This window comes from Xiphophorus maculatus, chromosome 13, assembly GCF_002775205.1.
Source record: "Xiphophorus maculatus strain JP 163 A chromosome 13, X_maculatus-5.0-male, whole genome shotgun sequence".
Lineage (NCBI taxonomy): Eukaryota > Metazoa > Chordata > Actinopteri > Cyprinodontiformes > Poeciliidae > Xiphophorus > Xiphophorus maculatus.
The window spans coordinates 162,501-180,990 of record NC_036455.1 but is presented as its reverse complement, the minus strand read 5'-3'; the positions used below and the strand labels follow the sequence as shown (position 1 = coordinate 180,990).

General features: G+C 39.4%; 1 protein-coding gene across 2 annotated transcripts in view; it reads left to right on the top strand.

Moving 5' to 3' along the window:
* The first annotated feature begins 825 nt into the window (after positions 1 to 825).
* nup153 (nucleoporin 153) overlaps positions 826 to 18,490 on the top strand; it is a 20,240-nt gene continuing 2,575 nt past the window's right edge. The window contains exons 1-21 of one of the 2 annotated variants that reach the window (XM_023344890.1): positions 826 to 941; positions 5,548 to 5,770; positions 5,876 to 6,151; positions 6,234 to 6,373; positions 7,092 to 7,220; positions 7,390 to 7,506; positions 7,636 to 7,686; positions 7,761 to 7,814; positions 9,931 to 10,074; positions 11,097 to 11,149; positions 11,297 to 11,432; positions 11,525 to 11,683; positions 11,771 to 11,869; positions 11,966 to 12,050; positions 12,170 to 12,271; positions 12,748 to 13,398; positions 13,500 to 13,679; positions 16,189 to 16,353; positions 16,429 to 17,118; positions 17,714 to 18,127; positions 18,229 to 18,441. In XM_023344890.1, coding sequence (XP_023200658.1) covers positions 864 to 941; positions 5,548 to 5,770; positions 5,876 to 6,151; positions 6,234 to 6,373; positions 7,092 to 7,220; positions 7,390 to 7,506; positions 7,636 to 7,686; positions 7,761 to 7,814; positions 9,931 to 10,074; positions 11,097 to 11,149; positions 11,297 to 11,432; positions 11,525 to 11,683; positions 11,771 to 11,869; positions 11,966 to 12,050; positions 12,170 to 12,271; positions 12,748 to 13,398; positions 13,500 to 13,679; positions 16,189 to 16,353; positions 16,429 to 17,118; positions 17,714 to 18,127; positions 18,229 to 18,441 — 4,159 coding nt within the window. In that variant the 5' untranslated portion in view covers positions 826 to 863. Of the gene's footprint in view, positions 942 to 5,547; positions 5,771 to 5,875; positions 6,152 to 6,233; positions 6,374 to 7,091; positions 7,221 to 7,389; positions 7,507 to 7,635; positions 7,687 to 7,760; positions 7,815 to 9,930; positions 10,075 to 11,096; positions 11,150 to 11,296; positions 11,433 to 11,524; positions 11,684 to 11,770; positions 11,870 to 11,965; positions 12,051 to 12,169; positions 12,272 to 12,747; positions 13,399 to 13,499; positions 13,680 to 16,188; positions 17,119 to 17,713; positions 18,128 to 18,228; positions 18,442 to 18,490 lie in introns of both variants that reach the window. The other variant, XM_023344889.1, reaches the window with a different exon arrangement.

Genomic DNA, 18,490 nt, shown 5'->3' with positions numbered 1-18,490 from the left:
GAGCTCATTCTATTTATTCACTTAATGATTTGTGGATGTGCTTCTGATTTTTTAAAAATGTTTTTGTCATTTTGAGATGTGGCTAATGGCTAGATACATTAACTGAGTTGCATTTACTTGAGTAAATTTTTGAGAAAAATACTTTTAGGAGTGCTTTTACCACACCAAACTATTTACTTTATTTGAATTGTATTAATATGAAGTATTGCTACTGGGGTAAAATTTCTGGATTTTCTACCCACTGAGAGCAACTTTACTCAATTAAGGACAAACATTTTAACCAAAAATGCTTGAGACACACGCACCAATATCTTGTTTGTACACACAGATTGTTGTTCAAATATTTTCTTTGCAGAGCCTGTTGTTCAAGTTGGAGGTCAAGTAAAACATGCAGAAAAAAGTATCTGTAATCACTGGACGTATCTTACACGGTTCTACCAACTCTAACATAAATGTTATACTGGAAACAAAAGTAGCAAAAATATTTTATTTTTATCAGGTTTAATTGTTTTTCGTTCTAGTATTTAAAACACCAAAACTTGCAAATAAGTATATTTTTTGTCTGTCTGATGAAATCATTATAAAATATCAAATGAGCTGTATCGATCATCTCAGAAAGCCTTTTAGAGAATACTTTTTTACTCCTACTTGAATAAAAATATGTTGCAGTGCTACTCTTACTGGAGTACATTTTTTTATGTACTCTACTCACCTCTGGTTAACCCAGTTGTGGAGTCGCAAATATGGAAACCCTTTGTTAGGTTAAGGCACTTCATTTCCCACAATTCCCCTGCAGGTGGCCGCTGTCCTGGATGACAGCTATCCGGCGCCGAAACATCGATAGACAGTCAGACGAAAGAGCCATGGCGGCCACGGGTGGAGGGAAAATCAGAAGCAGGAGATATCACATCGCTTCTAAACCTTACGCCAAGAGTAAACAGGTAAATTAAATAAAAGTTCTCAAGTAAGAAGCCCATGTGAAGTACATCTCAGTGATCGCGTTGCCACCGTTCTTCGGGTTGTGTTATTGTTTTCTTGGAGACATTTTATGGCCTGCTGTTAGCGCTCATGGCCTCCACGCGCTGCTAGCACGCTTACGAAATGCTAACGAACTAGCTTGAGGTTAGCAGCAGCAGGCGCTGACAGGTCAAACCACGGGACTGTGTCGCTTAGACAAGTTAAACATTACATTTGTTAGTTTTACTAATAAACGTAACGCATGACAAGTTGAGCGAAAATACCCCAAGTCGGTGTTTAAGTTCACAATTGTTTAAGAGGTTTGGATAAAGCCAGGAAGTGGAATTTAAAGTATTAGCCTGTACAGCTAGCTTGAGTTAGCACCTATGAACGCCGCATTGTTGTATTTGGTTCTTCTTAATGTAGCAGGAACAACTGGTAAAACTGTAGCTGGCCATAATACCTACATGAAACCAGGGGCAATGATTTTCAATACGTATGCTGTGTACGAAGAGTGCAAAAAAAATATATTTCGGACATTAGCATCTGTTAGCCGAACCTCAGCCTGTTTAATTGCGCAGAGAACGCTCTGGCTGATTGGGGACCCACATGTTTGTCTCCCGGATCAATTGGCGCCCAGACACCGCAGTCATTTCGTGCGTACTTCATGAAATATACCTATTTCATAAAGGCAGAAAATTTCCAAATGATTTGCTGGGTGTCGGTTCGAAAACCCTGCGCTGTCTCACGAATATTGGACAACGTACTTTGATTTATCAAGCTCTATGCGATGTTATAATAGTCCACTAAATATGTGCTATTGTAACTCGTTAAAGAATGTGCACATAAGCCAGTAGTCAGCTTTTCATTAGGTGTTAACAATCTAAACATATTTCAGAGTTGTCAAAACATTTGACATCACTTGAAATTTGATTCAAAGAGTGTTATTGGCATCTGTAATAGCATTTTAGCAGATTAAATTCTGGATAATTTGAAAGATTGACATGAATGAAAAGATGTGACCAAAATACTTAATTAAAAATAAAATGTATATGCCAGTAAAACCCAAAGAAACATTCATAAATGACGTTTGATTTGTTGTAGAAATTACTGTCATCAAAAGATTCTGCTTTAAAACAAAAACACATCACACACTTCACATCACATGAAATCTGGTATGCAGGCACTTTAAAGCAGAAACTAAATCATTCGGATGATTAAAAAATCTTTTCATCTTTTGGTGACTCAGGCATTTTTTTGTCCCATTAAAACTTCAACAATAAATTCTTGATTCTTTCATTACCAGGAATGGAAAAAAACAAAGACAAATTAAATTTTGAGCATTTACAAAGTGATCAAATAACCTGTAATTGCACATCCGCATACATTTTCATAAATAAAATTTTATGAGGAGATTATGCAGCCAGTAGCGTAATCATAAATTACATTTGAGACACAAACGGAAGCTGCGGCTCACAGATAGTAACATACCTGCTATTTGTTAAAACTGCACTCATTACCCTTCATTCATCTTTATCTTAACATCCTGTTTATAATAGTCTTGTCAGTCTCAAGTTATAAAACAGTGATTTTAATGATAGTTGGCAATAAACAGATGTGGAAATCTTCAAAGATAGTAAAATCTTCCAGATTAAGAGAAAAAGTCACTTATAGACATTAAATTTAAAACAATTGTGCTTGACTGTAAAAAATAGAAATCTGAACCTTCTTCACTCTGTAACGACATAAGAGTGTTGATGCTATTGCGTGTGTGCTCACCCTTCAGGGTTTTTTCCCTTCTTCTTTTTTTGTATTTTCTGATCAGAAATTACCAGTCAGAGCTGATCAGACTGAAACTCAACAGCTGATATCTTTGGAAATTGAAATGTGTGAAAAGCTTAGTTTGCGTCGTCAGGAGTTTTCAGTTCTGTCTGTTGGATCATATTCCTGTATTAACAAACTTCTCTCACTGTTCTGCTTTTCATTCATCACTGTTTTTTTTCTTATTACTTATTCTGTTACCAGATAGTGAAAGACATTACCTGCTCTTATTTACTCTTCCTTTTGCTCACTATGTTTAACACAGGTTTTTGGTTTCCCTAATAAAGTTTGCATGTATTAACTGTGTCTAAAATTAAGCTTGAGGTATTGAACTTGAAAATGTACTTAAGTGCATGAAATATTTGCATCAAGAGAAAGCTGTCATTGAGACGTAGGCCTGTCGCGATAACACATTTTGCTGGACGATAAATTGTCCCAAAACTTATTGCGATAAACAATAACATAAACATAGAAAATAAACTTTAATTTCTAATGAACATTTAAACACTGGAACTGGAAGACATCTGGAATATCCAAAATAAATAAAGAAAACAACAAGTAAAATGAATTATGAAGTCTCTGTAAACAAAATTATTTTTCAAAAAAGGGACAGTTGAGACTAAAACACCAGATTGAAGACTTTTATCATTTTGTTTTTGGTTTAAAAAAAAAAGAGAGAAATAAGAGAAAAATGATAAATCAAGTAAATGAAGATTATTGAGTTTCTTTTCATTTGTCATGCGATTAATTTATTTATTTTTTTATTGTGACAGGCCTGTTGAGACATCCTAAATTGTTGTTCCAATTTCCGAATGGCATCATCTTTGGTTGAATCATTACATTTTTGTTTGAACATATTATGTGGCTGCATGAAGGATAATCCACAAAACATTTATTAAAAAATGGGGATGCACCAATATCAAAATCCAACATTAACATTGTTGCTATGGCCGCAAACCGATATTTACCAATAGTACACATATTTATCCCTGCCCAATGTGAAAAGCATCCCATAATCCTGGGTTGCATCACTATCACATGTCCAAGTAAATGTCACATGACCAACCCCACTCCTAAAACACAAAAACGGCAACAAGATAGAAATAAATATCGGACAGTAGCGATATTAATATGGTGCGTCCTTATATAAAACCCTTATCTTTAGTGTTCATTTTCAGGAATGTACAGGATGTTTATAACAATCATTTTAAGTATTTTGAGACTTAAGTGATTGCCGTATTTCAAACTAGTTGCACTTGTCTTGTTAAAGATGTGTGATTTTCATCATGTGGAAAGTTCAGAGCCCACAGGTGAACATCATAGATAAGCCTGGAGGAAGAGGCTCATGTGGCTCTTATCAAGTGCTAAAACCTTCTGTGTGTGTAATAACCGCATAACGAGATGCGCTGGCCATCTATGACAGCTCATTAAACTTTTCCCTTAAAGAAAAGTGAAGGGTCCTGCACACGACCAGCAGCTAGTTATGATCTGCTTACTACAGGTTTATATGAAGGTTTTACTAAGTTTCCATTTCAGAGCTATTTCCGTCGTGTCGGTCATGTAGTTTAAAATCTTTTAAATGTGATGCTGGAAAACTACCGGACACCAGAGTTTTCTCTGAATGTTTGAAGCATAGAGTAACGCTGCACTGCCCCTCCCTCACATGCTGCTGATTCCACCTGCGTTTTCCACTGTAATGCAACTGTAATAAAAATAAAATAAATGTGTTGTATACTTTCTGCAGCAGTTTTGTATAATTTTTGCTTTTCTGTTTTAAATAAGTGATCACCACGTTATATTTCTCTTAGCTCTTTAATACAGTTGTGCATATTAGGCATGGATGTTTTTTCCATCCATGGCATTCTCACAGCGGCTCATCGCTAATATCAGCTGAAGAAAGAAGCGAAAGTATTTCTGCAGTTTGGGCTTCAGTCTGAGTGACTAGACAAAGCTGCTGAATATTTTACAAAGCTCAACTCTCAGATACATAATTAGTATTCTTCTGATGGGATATACTTTGTTTCTGGTTGTATTTGTCCTTTTGTGTTGCCTTCACTGCTCCAAATCTGTTTCATCCAGTGGAAAAAAATATTTCTCAACATTGTCTTGTGTGTTTTGTTTACCAGCCCAGTGCCTGAACGTCTTAATGTTGGAAATGCTGCTGTTAGATTTGCACCAAATTGAAGGGTTTTGACTAATGATCAGAATTAATCCAGAAGTGTTTCTCGGTGTTGTGCAGATCAGTCTCAATACTTCAGGTTTTTTGGGAACAGGGGAACTGACACATAGCCTGACCCAGTTTTAGTCTTACTGAGATTTTTTGGTTTGTTTTGCACAATGCTTGTTAAATGGGGCCTCTTTCCAAAAGGGGAACTTCAGATAAATAATAAAAATCACAGTTTTTTGCAAATCAAAATTATAAAGAGGAACATTATTTAGAATGATTAATCTATACATTTATTGCAGACCTAAGATCTAACTTGCAGGCATCATTATTTTTGCCTTTTCTAAATGTTAGAAGCTGAAAGTCAAATTTATAAGATTGGAGTTTTCATTGTGAATTTATGAAAGCATCACATATTAAGTGGTTATTTTATTAAAGGCATGAGAAATATACCAAAGGTTTTTTCCTTTGTGCCTTTAAAAAAACATCTAATTAATCCATAAACCTTAAAACTTACTTTTGATTTAGCCTTTTTTTCTTTTCTTTTCAATAATTAAATCAGTTTTTAAGAGTATTTTTCTCTGTCATTTTTCTTCATTTTGTAGCAGTCAGGCCTCATCAGTCGAGTGACGGACACAGTGAGGAGCATCGTTCCTTCCTGGCTGCAGAAATACTTCAAGAATGGAGACACTCCTGCAGGACAGACAGGACAAGGAACAGAGCAGAACTGCCAACCAACACCTCCTCCTGCTCCTCCTAATGGTAATGAAGAGGGACCTCCTCCCATTGATGGACGCGACTCCCCAGAGCCAAGCACCAGTAATACAGGCAAGGGGCTGTTCTAGTCTCCTATGTTACATTTTTCTGAAAAGTGCTATTTTTACAGGGGTTATTTATTTTAAAGCTCATTTATGGTTTCTGCTTCATTTGCAGAACCCTCGACCAGCCGAGCATCCCTGAACTTTCAGGAGTATGTGCTTTCTCGACCACCTCTGAGTCGTTCTCACCTCCATTTTACCCCGCTGGATGCTTCCTCCCCTACAATGGGGGCCTCCAGCAGCCTCTTCTCTCCGCCCTCCACTTCTTCAGCCCCTGGCCCCTTCTCCACAGGCTTCTCATTGGTCAAAGAAATTAAGGACAACCTCTCGCAACACGAAGACGATAACATCTCCACCACGAGTGGGTTCTCCTCCCGTGCATCTGACAAGGGTAGGACTCGAATATATAGGGACTTTTTAAAAACATCTCTGCGAATCTCAAGATAATCCTCAGGCTATGTTTCTTTTTTCAGATGTCCCAACTTCAAAAACCGCATCACTTCCTCAGCTTTGGTCTCCAGAGATGGACAGGACAAACTCTGGACCTCAGCAGTCTCAGTCCAGTCTCAAAAAGCCTTCTTTCAACCTGTCTGTGTTTGGAAACTCCTCCAATGTAAGTATTAGATGGCGATCTACATCCTGGGTTTGGATCAAGGATGTTGACCTAAAAGCATTTTATATATTATATAAAATATCAATGTAAATATAAGGATAATCTGAAGTCATTGTCAATGTCTCATCCTTATATGTTACTGAAAAAGCATTGATATATACTGTTTTAATTATAGTTACTGGAGGCCGGGTAAACCCTGGACAGGTTGCTAGTCCAGGACTAGCCAACACAAACAACCAACCACACACACACCTAAGGATATTTAGAAATTTCAACACCAGTTCATTAGAATTCAAGGTTTATTGATCGTATCACCTTTATAATACTTGTAAATGATCTCAAAAACATTTAAAATATTTTTAAAAATAAGCAATGCTTAGCCTGGTGGGGGCACAAGTAAAGCCTGGTGGCCCGCCAGGCTTATAATACACTGCTGGTAATGAATTTGTGACATTTTAACAAAATGCAATGAAGTTCATGGTATAATAAAAGCTTTTGAATGTTTATATGACAAGGTTGCTCTTTATTGATGATTTGTAATCCTGTTATAGTTGTTTATACATCATTAATAAAGGTCAGTTTTATAGTCAACCATATCTAAAACCAATTTTTTTATACTTTGTTGGATTTGTTTGCAGTTAAATGATTCCAGATAAAAAATAAAACATTTAACCGTTTCCACCACAACTCTTATGTTTTATTCAATCTTTTCTTTTAGTCAACGTTAAACAGCACACTGCTGAACTCTAGCCAGCTTGGAGATTCACCTTTCTACCCTGGGAAAACCACGTATGGAGGAGCAGCTGCAGTCAGGAGCTCCCGCGGTCGTCCTGGCACTCCATATCAGGTGATCTTTTAAAGTTGGAACCAATGTTTACTTTTAAAAACAGATGAGTGGCATCTCATCAGAGCTCAATCATATTCACCCTCCGTATGCGTTTCGCGTTCTGACTGTTCAGGATTAACTTGTGATTGAACTTGGATTAGAGATTTAAAGCAGTCCATTTGATTTGCAGGCGCCGGTGAGAAGACAGATCAAGGCCAAGCCTGCCGGCGCTCAGCCCTGCGGCGTGACCAGCGCCACCGCCAGGCGCATCCTGCAGTCTTTAGAGCGCATGTCGAGCCCACTGGCTGTGAGTACACACAGATGCTTCGAGGCCAAATTTAGATTTGTAAATATCTATTTTTGTAGCAGTTGTACTTGATGACAGACTTTAATCATCTGAAGTAATAAAAATATGTTTATTTTCCCCTATCAACAGGATGCAAAGAGAATCCCAGCAGCCACAGCAGGCTCGCCCAGTCGTTCTCCAGTAAGTCTTCAGCTCATTATATCAGGAACATTTGTTCAGAGTCACTTTTTGACGTAATTTAACTCTCATTACAGTCGATGGACATCTTAAACCAAGATGGTCCCCGTCACCAGGCGAAGAAGAAACGGGTTAGTAGAAATTATTTATTTTAATTTGTGATCCATTAATATGAAAAAATTATGTTTAGGCCTGTCACGATAGCAAATTTTGCTGAGCAATTAATTGTCTCAAAAATTATTGCGATAAACGATAATATTGTTTGAAGACCTTTTTACACTGAATGGCGTAATAATGCATGCGATTTCTTGCCAAAGATAGATACACTTTATTTTCAAAAGAATATTTAACACTGGAACTGATAAACAAAATAAACAAAACAACCAAAAACAAAAATACAATGGATTCTCAGTCTCCATTAACAAAAAATGTACTGGAAAAAAAACTAAACAACATAAAACCAAACTGGAAATAAATACTGCATTCAACCAAAAGATTATGAAGTCTGTATATTATGTTGCCCTTCAGTAATAATTAGATTTAAATAGAGAAAATGGGCACATCGACTACCTGATGCAATAATTCACACTACAGATTTTTTGCTCCTATTTTTCCCCTTATGACAATCTTAAAACGTTGGTCTTTCTAAGATTGTGTGGTGTGTTACTGTAGATCATCGTTGCCGCTCCGATCTAAATCAGGGTTTTTCCCCGACTGGGAGCTTAACGCAACCTGTTGAATGTAACAGGTAGCCAATCAGAAAGCATGGATTCCCTCCGTGTTTTCTGATGGGAAATTACGTTGGGGAATCCCAAACAGCTGACAGTCCAGCAGACATTGGAGATATGTGGAAACAACATTAATGTTTATTTAACATGCAAAGAATATAGAAATGACAAGAGGAGGAGTTGGAGCGAAATTGCTACCGCAGTTGATAAACCCGGTAACTTTTCAGCTGTTCTTCGTTAATGTGACGTAAATAGGTTCTAATGATTTTCATTCAGTCAGGACTTTACACTGACACTAGCCACATGCACTGCAGGTAGATTGTAGTAATGCATTGATTAATGCCTGGTTTTAAAATTAGTTCACTGGACTTGTAGCCATTATTCTGTGCCCATTGTTGGACACCACACGGCAGGACCGAACCCAATCGAACAGTTATATCTAGGATTTCTGTCGGCTAATGTGTGATCTGTTAGGTTTTGAAAATGGGCCGACAATCGGCTGACAGCTCTAAGATCGTGTCGTGTGCGCTGGGCTTTACTCTAAGGAAATGAGGAAGGGAGGAGTAGGTGGAGAGCACCGGAGTTGAGCCTTTTTTCATTCAGTCTCATTAGCTGAAAGAGAAAAAGGTCAGAAGAGACGATAATGCCGATAATTAAAATGATGTCGATAGTTTTAATTTATCGTACAATTAATTGATTTATCGTTTATCGCGACAGGCCTAGTTATGTTGCAATGTTGAACGGGATAAATAAATGACAGAGTACTACAAATGAATTAATGGAGACTTTTATCAAGTTAATTGATTGTTGTCTGACTAGAAAAACTGTGTGTCCACAAGTGGTTTAATCCAGTGGGTATCAGTTAGCTATTTAGCTAACGCATATAAACAGACGATTATTGTCTGCCGCTGCCTGTTGGAGCCCCAAGCAGCCATGAGCACGCCTCCATCCAGCTGTTCTTCACCAAGTGTAGTCCACTGTGTGTGTAGACATTTGTAATCTGGTCTAATGCGTTGGTGCCTGGTTCAGTTTGCTTTCCGTCCAGCATTCCCAGCTGTCACAGCTGTTATTTTATTTGAAGGATGAAACAATGTTTTACTTAAGCTCTCAAGGCTCATCCCAACCATAGGTTGGTAGTCTTCACCTCTTTTGTAAATTATGGCAACAATGACACCTTTTCTGAATTAATCAAGGTTATATTAAGTAAACTTGACACTTGCTCCTTAATTAGCTCAAAGGTAAACTCATTTGCTCTGTAATAGCTTCTTTAAATTACATCCTGATCGTCGTAAATCTGAGTGAAACGTCTTGCTCATGAATTAAATAATGTATGCTGAGGTAAATTGACCTTGCCAGATGGGATTATGCTAAAGCAGAGCTGAACTGTTTCATTGCAGTGCTATAAAGTGTTTTTATTAAACTTTTAGATCAGTGCCATATTGAATACAGATCAGAGAAGGCCCATCTGGCTCATTGTTTGGTTATTTATTTCCTCTCTGTTCTGCTGCCTTTTCCCCAGATGGACTCAAACCTCCCTCCAGTGCAGAAACTCGTGGTTCCAGCTGCAGCTTCTGTTTCAGGAAATCGATCCGTGTCTTTCAGGCCGACTTTGACGCCTGGAGGACTCACCCGAGCCCTGGACAGGACGCCAAGGGAAAAGACGGTAAGTGGCTCAGAGCCCTGCTGTTGAACTTCAACAAAACGTAATGCTGTCACAATAAAACAACAGGCAGGGAAAATAGGAAATTTGATCTGTGTTTTCATGATCTGTATAAGTATTGAAAAAAGACATGGAGAAATATTTATATTCCCAGATTTTATCCCCCATCCCATTTTCTAAATGTGTCTTTCCTTCCTTCTCTGCTTCCTTTTTAAATTGTGTAGATTCTACCCTCCTTGTTTTGTCATTCACTTCTTCCTTTATTGAGTAGATCCAATCCTCGTTTTTGTCCTTCCTTTTTCCATGTGTCCTTTTTTTGCTCGTCTTTCTCTCGTGTGTTCTGTCCTTTCATTTGCCTTTTTTTCCCTCATCTCCTATTTTTTGTCCTTATTTCATACCTTACCTATCTTACAGCTTTCTGACTGGAAGCTATAAGAAATAAATGAAATAAATTTTATTTATTTCATTTAAATAAATGAAATGATTAATTTATTATGAAGTTGTTATTCAGTTGTTACATGAACTGTTCATAAATATGAACAGTTCATGTAACAATTAAAAGAAACCAAGGAGCAGAAAGAAGTGTAATCTATCTTTTCACATAAAAAAATGTATTCAACTCAGAAGATTATTACAGACATATTTCAAATACATAACAAAACATCGGCTTATTCAATACCATAATGCTTCGTCATAATCCTTTTCTAATTTCTTTTAAATACAGAAAGAGATTTAGATTGTTTTATCTTGCTGTCAAGATTGTTCCACAAACTCACACCTTTCGTTTAAATGTATTTGTCCATCGTCTTCCTTCCTACCTGAAGTTTTTCTACTTTTTCTCTCTTTTTATTCTCTCCTCGTTTCAATTTATCCTCCTTTCTTGCATGTTCCTTATTTACTTTGGTCTTCCCTTTCTTGCGTCCTTCTTTGTACCTCTTCTTTCCTTCATGTAACAAATCTTTTGAAACCCTGGAAATGACATGCAGTCTTTTGAAACAGTCTTTGCTCATTTTTTTCCCCTTTAGCCCACAAGACAATCACCACAACTACCTGAAGCAACCCCAGGTCCATCTCAAAGGTAAACAGAATGATAAAAACACATTTAGGTCAATAAATATCAAGCTGTCATTATGTAGGTTTTCTCATACAAAATATATTACAGTATGTACAGTATGTATGTTACTGTGTGTTTAACTAACAGAATTATGTTTTATCTGCCATCAAGCACAAGGAGTTTCAGTGACCCGGTCTACCCTCTGTCCAGCACCCCTGCAGCCAGCAGCCTGAGCTCCGGAGGGGGCAAGATCAGGAGAGAAAGGACCACAGCACGGCCTTCCTCCAAACACACTGAAGAAGATGAGGTTAATTAGTAATAAAAATACTATTTTATTATCCTGGGCTATGAATTCAGGTTCTATTTACACACTAATGACTGTTTGCTTTCTGTCTGCAGGTGGCCGAAGCACCGGTCCTTCCAAGCATTTCACTACCAATCAACAAATCATCTTTGCCTACGTTCAGCTTCTCTCCATCTTTACCACCTGCCATCTCTGTTAGCTCCTCCCCTAGCTTCACATCCACTACTCCTGCGAAGGAGACACTCGCAAACAAGGTTGGTTTTGCGTCCGCCGCCTCCTTGTACTGTGCTGATCCTCGGAAGTGTTGCAGAAAACAGTCATGTTGTGTTTTCTGCCCTCAGGATCCACCAAAGGCCTCCACACCACCCTGTGCACCTTTCACATTTTCCTCTCCTATTGTCAAGGCAACTGCAGCCAGCCCACCTTCTTACTCCCCTGCTGTGAGTTATTTCATCTCTTTAGATGCCGTTTCATACATTTCTACTCTTGCCTGTGTAGGGGTGATGTAAACATATATATTTTCTCTTTCTTTCTAGGTTGGCTTCACCTTCAGTGCACCTGTAGCAAAGCTGGCTCCCTCCATGTCAAACGGAAACCTGACAGCACCCACAGCAACAGCTGGTAAGGAGCTTTTCCTCATCTTTTTGAAACATTTTTAAAGGAACATTTCTATAAGTTGGAGTGTCATTAAAAAATCATAAAACGGAGTGAGCCTTCTGGTGTGTTTTCATGTTTTACAGTGAAACCTATAGCAAGCAAGAGCACAGAGGAATTTGTAGGACCTTTCAAACCGGCCAAGACCTTGAAGCAGGGCAGCGTACTAGATCTTCTTAAGTCACCTGGTGGGAATTTGTTCACTGATTTATAAAATACGATGATAATTCAATCTTATTGATTATTCGAATTTTCTGTTTTTGAAGATGAATTTTTGGAAAATCTGGATTTTCTTTCTCTAATGCGCTTCTTGGCTTTCCATAGTTCAGAGTGATGTTAGCTCACCCAAGCACTACCATCGTATCTGACAACAAATTCAATGTCGAATTCAGGATGTTTTCTAGTGTCTAGAAAACAATCAGATCTTACCAGACTAAAATCTCATTATCTAAGATTGATTTTTGTGCAAAAATAAATTAAAGAAAGGATTGAAATAAAAGCTTTTTGGAGATGTTTTTTCCATCATTTGAAACATCTGTTTTTGTAGAAGAAATAAGTGAGGGAAAAAATCAATTAATTACTTATTTAGTTTAAATAGATACATGCTTTTATGAGAAACTCACCTGGTGGTTAGTTTTTAAAGTTTTATTAATATTCCTTCCAGGTTTTGCTTCTCCTGTTGTTCAAAATTCCCCTGGCACCAACACCGCTTCCCAGCAGACACCCACCCAACCCAGAACCACTCCTTCACCTGGCACAAGCTTCTCCTCTTCGCTACCTTCGCCATCAGGGTTTGGTGGTTTGCCCGGTGCCTCGGCGGGCTGGAGCTGTGACGTGTGTTTGGTTCAGAACAAGCAATCGGAAATAAAGTGCGTTTGCTGTCAGGCCCCAAAGCCGAACTCCTCACCAAAATCAGCGGAGAGCAAAAAAACTCCTGCCCATTCAGCAGGGCTACAGAGCAGTAGCACAAGCACCGCCTCCGCCTCCACAACAACAGGATTTGGCCCGATCTTCTCCAAACCTGCAGGAACCTGGGAGTGTGACACGTGTCTGGTCTCGAACAAATCTGACGCAGTGAAGTGCGTGGCCTGTGAAACGGCCAAACCCGGGACGGGACTCAAACCGTCGCTCACTTTCCCCCCCAACTTCTCAGCTGCTAAGACTGCATCTACACCCTCAGACCCAGTTTCCACTGGGATCAGTGGGTTTGGAGATAAGTTCAAAAAACCAGAGGGTGCGTGGGAATGTGAAACATGTTTGGTACAAAACAAGGCCGAGGACACAAAGTGTGTGGCCTGCACGGCTTCTAAACCAGGTACTAGTCACAGCATAACCGTTGTGCTTCTCGTGCATTTCTCTTTGTCTTGGCATTGGGTAGTTTTGATAAGCAATGTTTCTATTTAAACCAACCAACAGGAGCTTCGGCAGCCGTCAGTTCAGCAGCCAGCAGTGCCCCAACATTTGCTCTTTTAGAGCAGTTCAAGAAACCAGAAGGATCATGGGAATGTGACACCTGCATGGTTCAGAACAAAGCTGCTGATGTTAAATGTGTTGCTTGTCAGACAACCAAACCAGGAGCTACAGTGGAACCCAAAGGTAAAGGCAGACGTTTTATAGTTAAATGTTTAATATCTAAAAAGTCACACAAAGCTAATGCTGCACACAATGTACAGTCAGCCCCTCTCATTTATTTGGCTCATACACGTAGAAATAAAAACATGTAGAAATTGGTTATTTACTGAATAGAGCAATCTGCAGACATCTACAGAGGTTTTGTTCTGACAGGATATGTAATCAGTGACGTGTTTTCTTACTTGAGAACCGTGTTCACAAACACCATCAGTACCCTTAGTGCAGCGTTGGTTTTGGTAATGATGACAAAAACAAAATTATTTTGTTGACGCCCCTTTTTTCATTATAATAAAAAAAAGCACGAGGACAAAGTATGACAAGGTATCCGAGAGTTGTTACTGACAAGGCGACAATAGGCGAAAATGTTAGCGAGTGATTTGCCAGAAATCCAAAATGTATGACATTTCTGCCTATTGTGTTTGTAATCTCTGAGTGAAAAGCTAAAGCATATCAGTAATGCGGTTCGTCTGTGAAATTCCACATAATTTCTGACACACATGGGCACTAACTTCAGGCTAAATGTTTTATGGTGTCCAGAAAACAATCAGATCTGACCAGGCTGAAACCTCATTATCTAAAATTGATTTTGTGCAAAAAGGAATTAAGGAACTTGTTTTGTGCAGCCCGTAGATCTATCCTAACCTGTTCAAAGAAGTGTAAAAGGTCATCTTGAAATGTAGCTCAGGGTTTCCCCCAAAAAACCTAAGCCTGGTGGTAGCGGTTGTAGGACAGTCATCCAACGGCCTATTGTGTTTTTGAGTAAAACAATATTTAGAGTTGACAGGGAATTTGAAAATATGACTATATGTCATTGGAAAATATGAATCAAACCCAACCAGCAACTATAAAGTCTTAGAAAAGGCAAACATAAAAATAAATAAACACTTAGACTGGTGGGGTTGCAAGTAAAGCCTGGAGGCCCTGCCAGGCTTAAAATACACAGGGGGAAACCCTGTAGCTGGAACATGGGAAATGTTAATGCCAGTAGGACTCGCTACAGACAGTTGCTCACTGCAGTTGTTGCTGTCACGGTTGCCTAGAAACAGGCGACCCACATGGCGCTCCTCCTGTTGGTTGCACCTTTTTTTAAACGTCCAGCCGGAATCTCACCACATCCTGGAAGCGAAAACTGTAGCAAAAATACAGACACGAGTAGGAAGATGCACATCTCTGGCTGCACAGCATCGGTGAGGATGAATACAAGGAAAGTTTGAAAATGAGTGAAATCAGACAGGAAAGCAACACTGCAGACACACAGAGCTCAGAAGCCCTGAACATCAGAATCACTGATGTTCCAAAATCTTCTCCTGGTTCTGATATGGTGGAATATTATGTTGTGATTGATTCTGTTTCCTGTTGTGCTTTTAGTGGGATATTGTGTTTTGTCTTGCATGTTGATACATCAGTATTAGTCAATCTCATTTTTAATAGGTTAACTGTTACATGTTTGGCGTTTATTTTTGATTTACAGCAAAAAAGAAATATGAAGAAGCAAAAAAAAACATGATTATTAATTCAAATGAGTTGATTAAAAATTATTTACAATTTACATATATTTTGTTGACTAAATGGATTGTATATTCAGTCAACTAAAAGTTCATTATAATTAGTCAAAAGGCTAAAAATGAATTAAATTTTGCTGTCAAAATTTATTCCACTTCCACAAAAAATATTTTCAAAATCTATCTTTTATTAAAGTCATCCCCGAGTTGTATGACAGATTATTAGTAATTATTAGGATTATTATTGGGCATCTAGAATGCTTCAGTTACAAGAATATTAGCAGAATAAAGCACAAGTTTACCAGATTGTCCTAAAACTGCGAAAAAGTCATCTTAATGAGATAAAATCTCTGATTCTTTCTTCCAAATAGACTGCTGTTTGTACAATTGCTTCAAAGTCCTGCTACTGATAATAATTTGATGGTGATTGGTTAAGAGATTAAGTATTTAAATATGCCAAAATATAACTTCACAAGATGATCAACATTCCTCATTTTAATTTTTTATTTGTTGTACGTCATTCTCCTGATATTACAACTTTATTCTGGTAATATTAGAGCTTGACTCTTGCATTATTTTGACTTTATTGTTGTATTGCTACAACTGTGTTCTTGTTATACTATGACTTTTATTCTCATAAGTAAAAAGGAAATGTAAAAATCCGTCTTAGAATTGATCTGAATTCAAAGTCCAAATCAATTGAGCTGCAAAGCACGCTTGTCCAACAAGCTGTCTGTCTTTGACGCGCTGATATCACTCTGAAATATGAAAACCCAAGGAGTGCATTGATGGGAAAAAATCCAGATTTTCTGAAAATTAAACCTTCGACATCAAAAAATTAAATTAATCGCTAAAATGAATCTGTTGTAATAGCTAATATTAGCTGTTCACTTTGAGGTTTCTTGAATTTTCAAGACGCTTTGTGGATGTAGAATATCGTAAACGTGACATTATTCTCTGTTTCTCCTCAGCCTTTGGGTCTTTTGGCTCCTCAGCTGCTGGAGCTTCTGGGACCTCCACTTTTGGCTCTTCTACCTCTAATCCTGGGGGTTTTAAGTTCGGCACGTCGGACAGCACAGCCGGATCTGGCAGTTTCAAGTTTGGAACTACAGACTCATCGTTATCTTCATCGTCAGGTGAATTCAAATTTGGAGCCTCGTTCGGAAGCTCCTCCTCGGAGTCGTCCTCTAAAGACACTGCTGCGTCTTCAGGGTTTAAATTCGGTGGATCCTCTGAGGGCTTCAAATTCGGAGCGGCGTCCAACGAAGACAAGAAGTCGGACCAGCCGGCGGCGGGTGCTGGGTTGAAGTTTGGAAGCAGCAGCGAAGTAGCTTTTGGAAATGGGTCATCCAGCACAGAACGTAACTCTTCTTCTAAAAGTGGCTTCACATTTGGACTGACAAAATCGGCAGATAAAACGCCAGAAACCACCACCACGTCTTCATCCTCTATTACCTTGACTCCTCTTACTTCTTCACGAGGAAATAGTGACAAAGCAGGATCATCAAATGACACCACATCAACTAACACCACCACAGCCACCGCTAAGGGGTCTGTTTTTGGGAGACTAGGCGATCCAAATGTGGCATCCGGCACACCACAGGTGAGCTCTACATTTGGATCTTTACAGGCAGGGAAGGAGCCGGCGGCTCCAACGTTTGCCTTCGGAAAGCCAGAGGAGAAGAAGGAGGCGGCTCCGTCGACCTTCGTCTTTGGTGCTGTGAAAAAGGAACCAGAGGCTGCTGCTGCTCCCTCGGGAGGCGGCTTCTCCTTCAGCAAGCCGAGTGCGCCAGCAGATCAGCCGCCGCCGGCTTTCACATTTGGCAAACAGGCAGAAAAGAGTGAAACGTCGACTTCAGAAGCCTCAAAGCCGTCTTTCAGCTTTGGACAAACTGCTGCAGGTATTAATGTTTAGCTTTTTTATATCAAATTGTCAGAATGGTTGGGTCATCTCAAGCTGTATATTGTATGTTACTGAAAAAAAACTTGTAGTTCTGTGATTATAAGTCATTATGTTTTTGATTTTGTGGTTGAGACTCACTTGGAACTATTTTAGGAAAGTTAAAAGGTATAATGGTGAAATTTAACAGTTTGGAAACCTTCATTCTGAGATTAACCTACATTTGAATCTTCCTTTAATTTTTTTTCTTTATCACATTGTCCCCATTTAACTCTGAGTTTCATTCATCAGTCCTACTTGAGGTTTGTTCATCTGGCCAGTGAAATCTGTGGATAAAACAGGAAACTGTCACACCACCAGTCTGATAGGATTCCATATATCAAAAACAAAAAACTAATCAATAACTATTGATATTGACTGACACATTGTGATACGTTTCTTAGCCATATTGTCCAGTTTATTACACAGAACACCTACGTTTCTGTCAGTCTGTTCTGGTTTATTAATATTGTTCCTCTTTAGAAAGTGATACCAACTCAAGAGTTTATGAAACCAGAAGACATTGTTGCTGACGGTATCAGTGTCTCCCTGCACAGATTCCACTGCTGCTCCAAAACCAGCCTTTTCTTTCCTGGCTAATAACCCACCCAGCGCCACCACCTCGTCATCCGCCACCCCGACTCCCGCCATGTTTGGCGCCGCCAGCAGCGGCCCCACACCAGCACCGGACGCAACTTCGTCTTCATCCTCCTCAGCTCCCAGCACGTTTGTGTTCGGCCAGCCTTCCTCCACCACCGGTGACGCTCCGCCTGCTAAGAACTTCATGTTTGGACAGAATCATGACAACCAGTCAGCGGCGCCGTCGAGTGCTCCGCTGAACCCGGCTCCGGCGCCGGCTCAGCCCTTTATCTTTGGCGCTTCTGCCAACGCTGCTTCTGCTCCCGCTCCTGCTGCTCCCTCTTTTACCTTTGGAGCCCCAGCAGCAGCGCCCCCTGCTGCTTCCTCATCAGGTCTGTGTTTATTATTAAAGCTTCTAAAATCGCTGTTGAATATTAGTGTTAGCGGTTGTAAATATTCACCTTTCCTTTCATTTTTTTGTCATTATTTCCAGCTCCATCTGCAGCCCCGTCACCGTTTGTGTTCAGTTCACCTCCTTCAGGAGGTTTTGGTGCCAACCAGAATCCTCCTTTCGCATCAGGTTTTGGATCCCCCTTCCCAGCCACCCCTACCCAAACCTTTGGAACCAAACCCAACGCTGCCCCCACGTTTGGACAGCAGAACAACGCCACACCTGTGTTTGGTTCCAGCACCAACTCTGCACCTAGTGAGTCGTCCTGTGGGTTTTCGTTCACATCAACCTGCAGACCGACTCT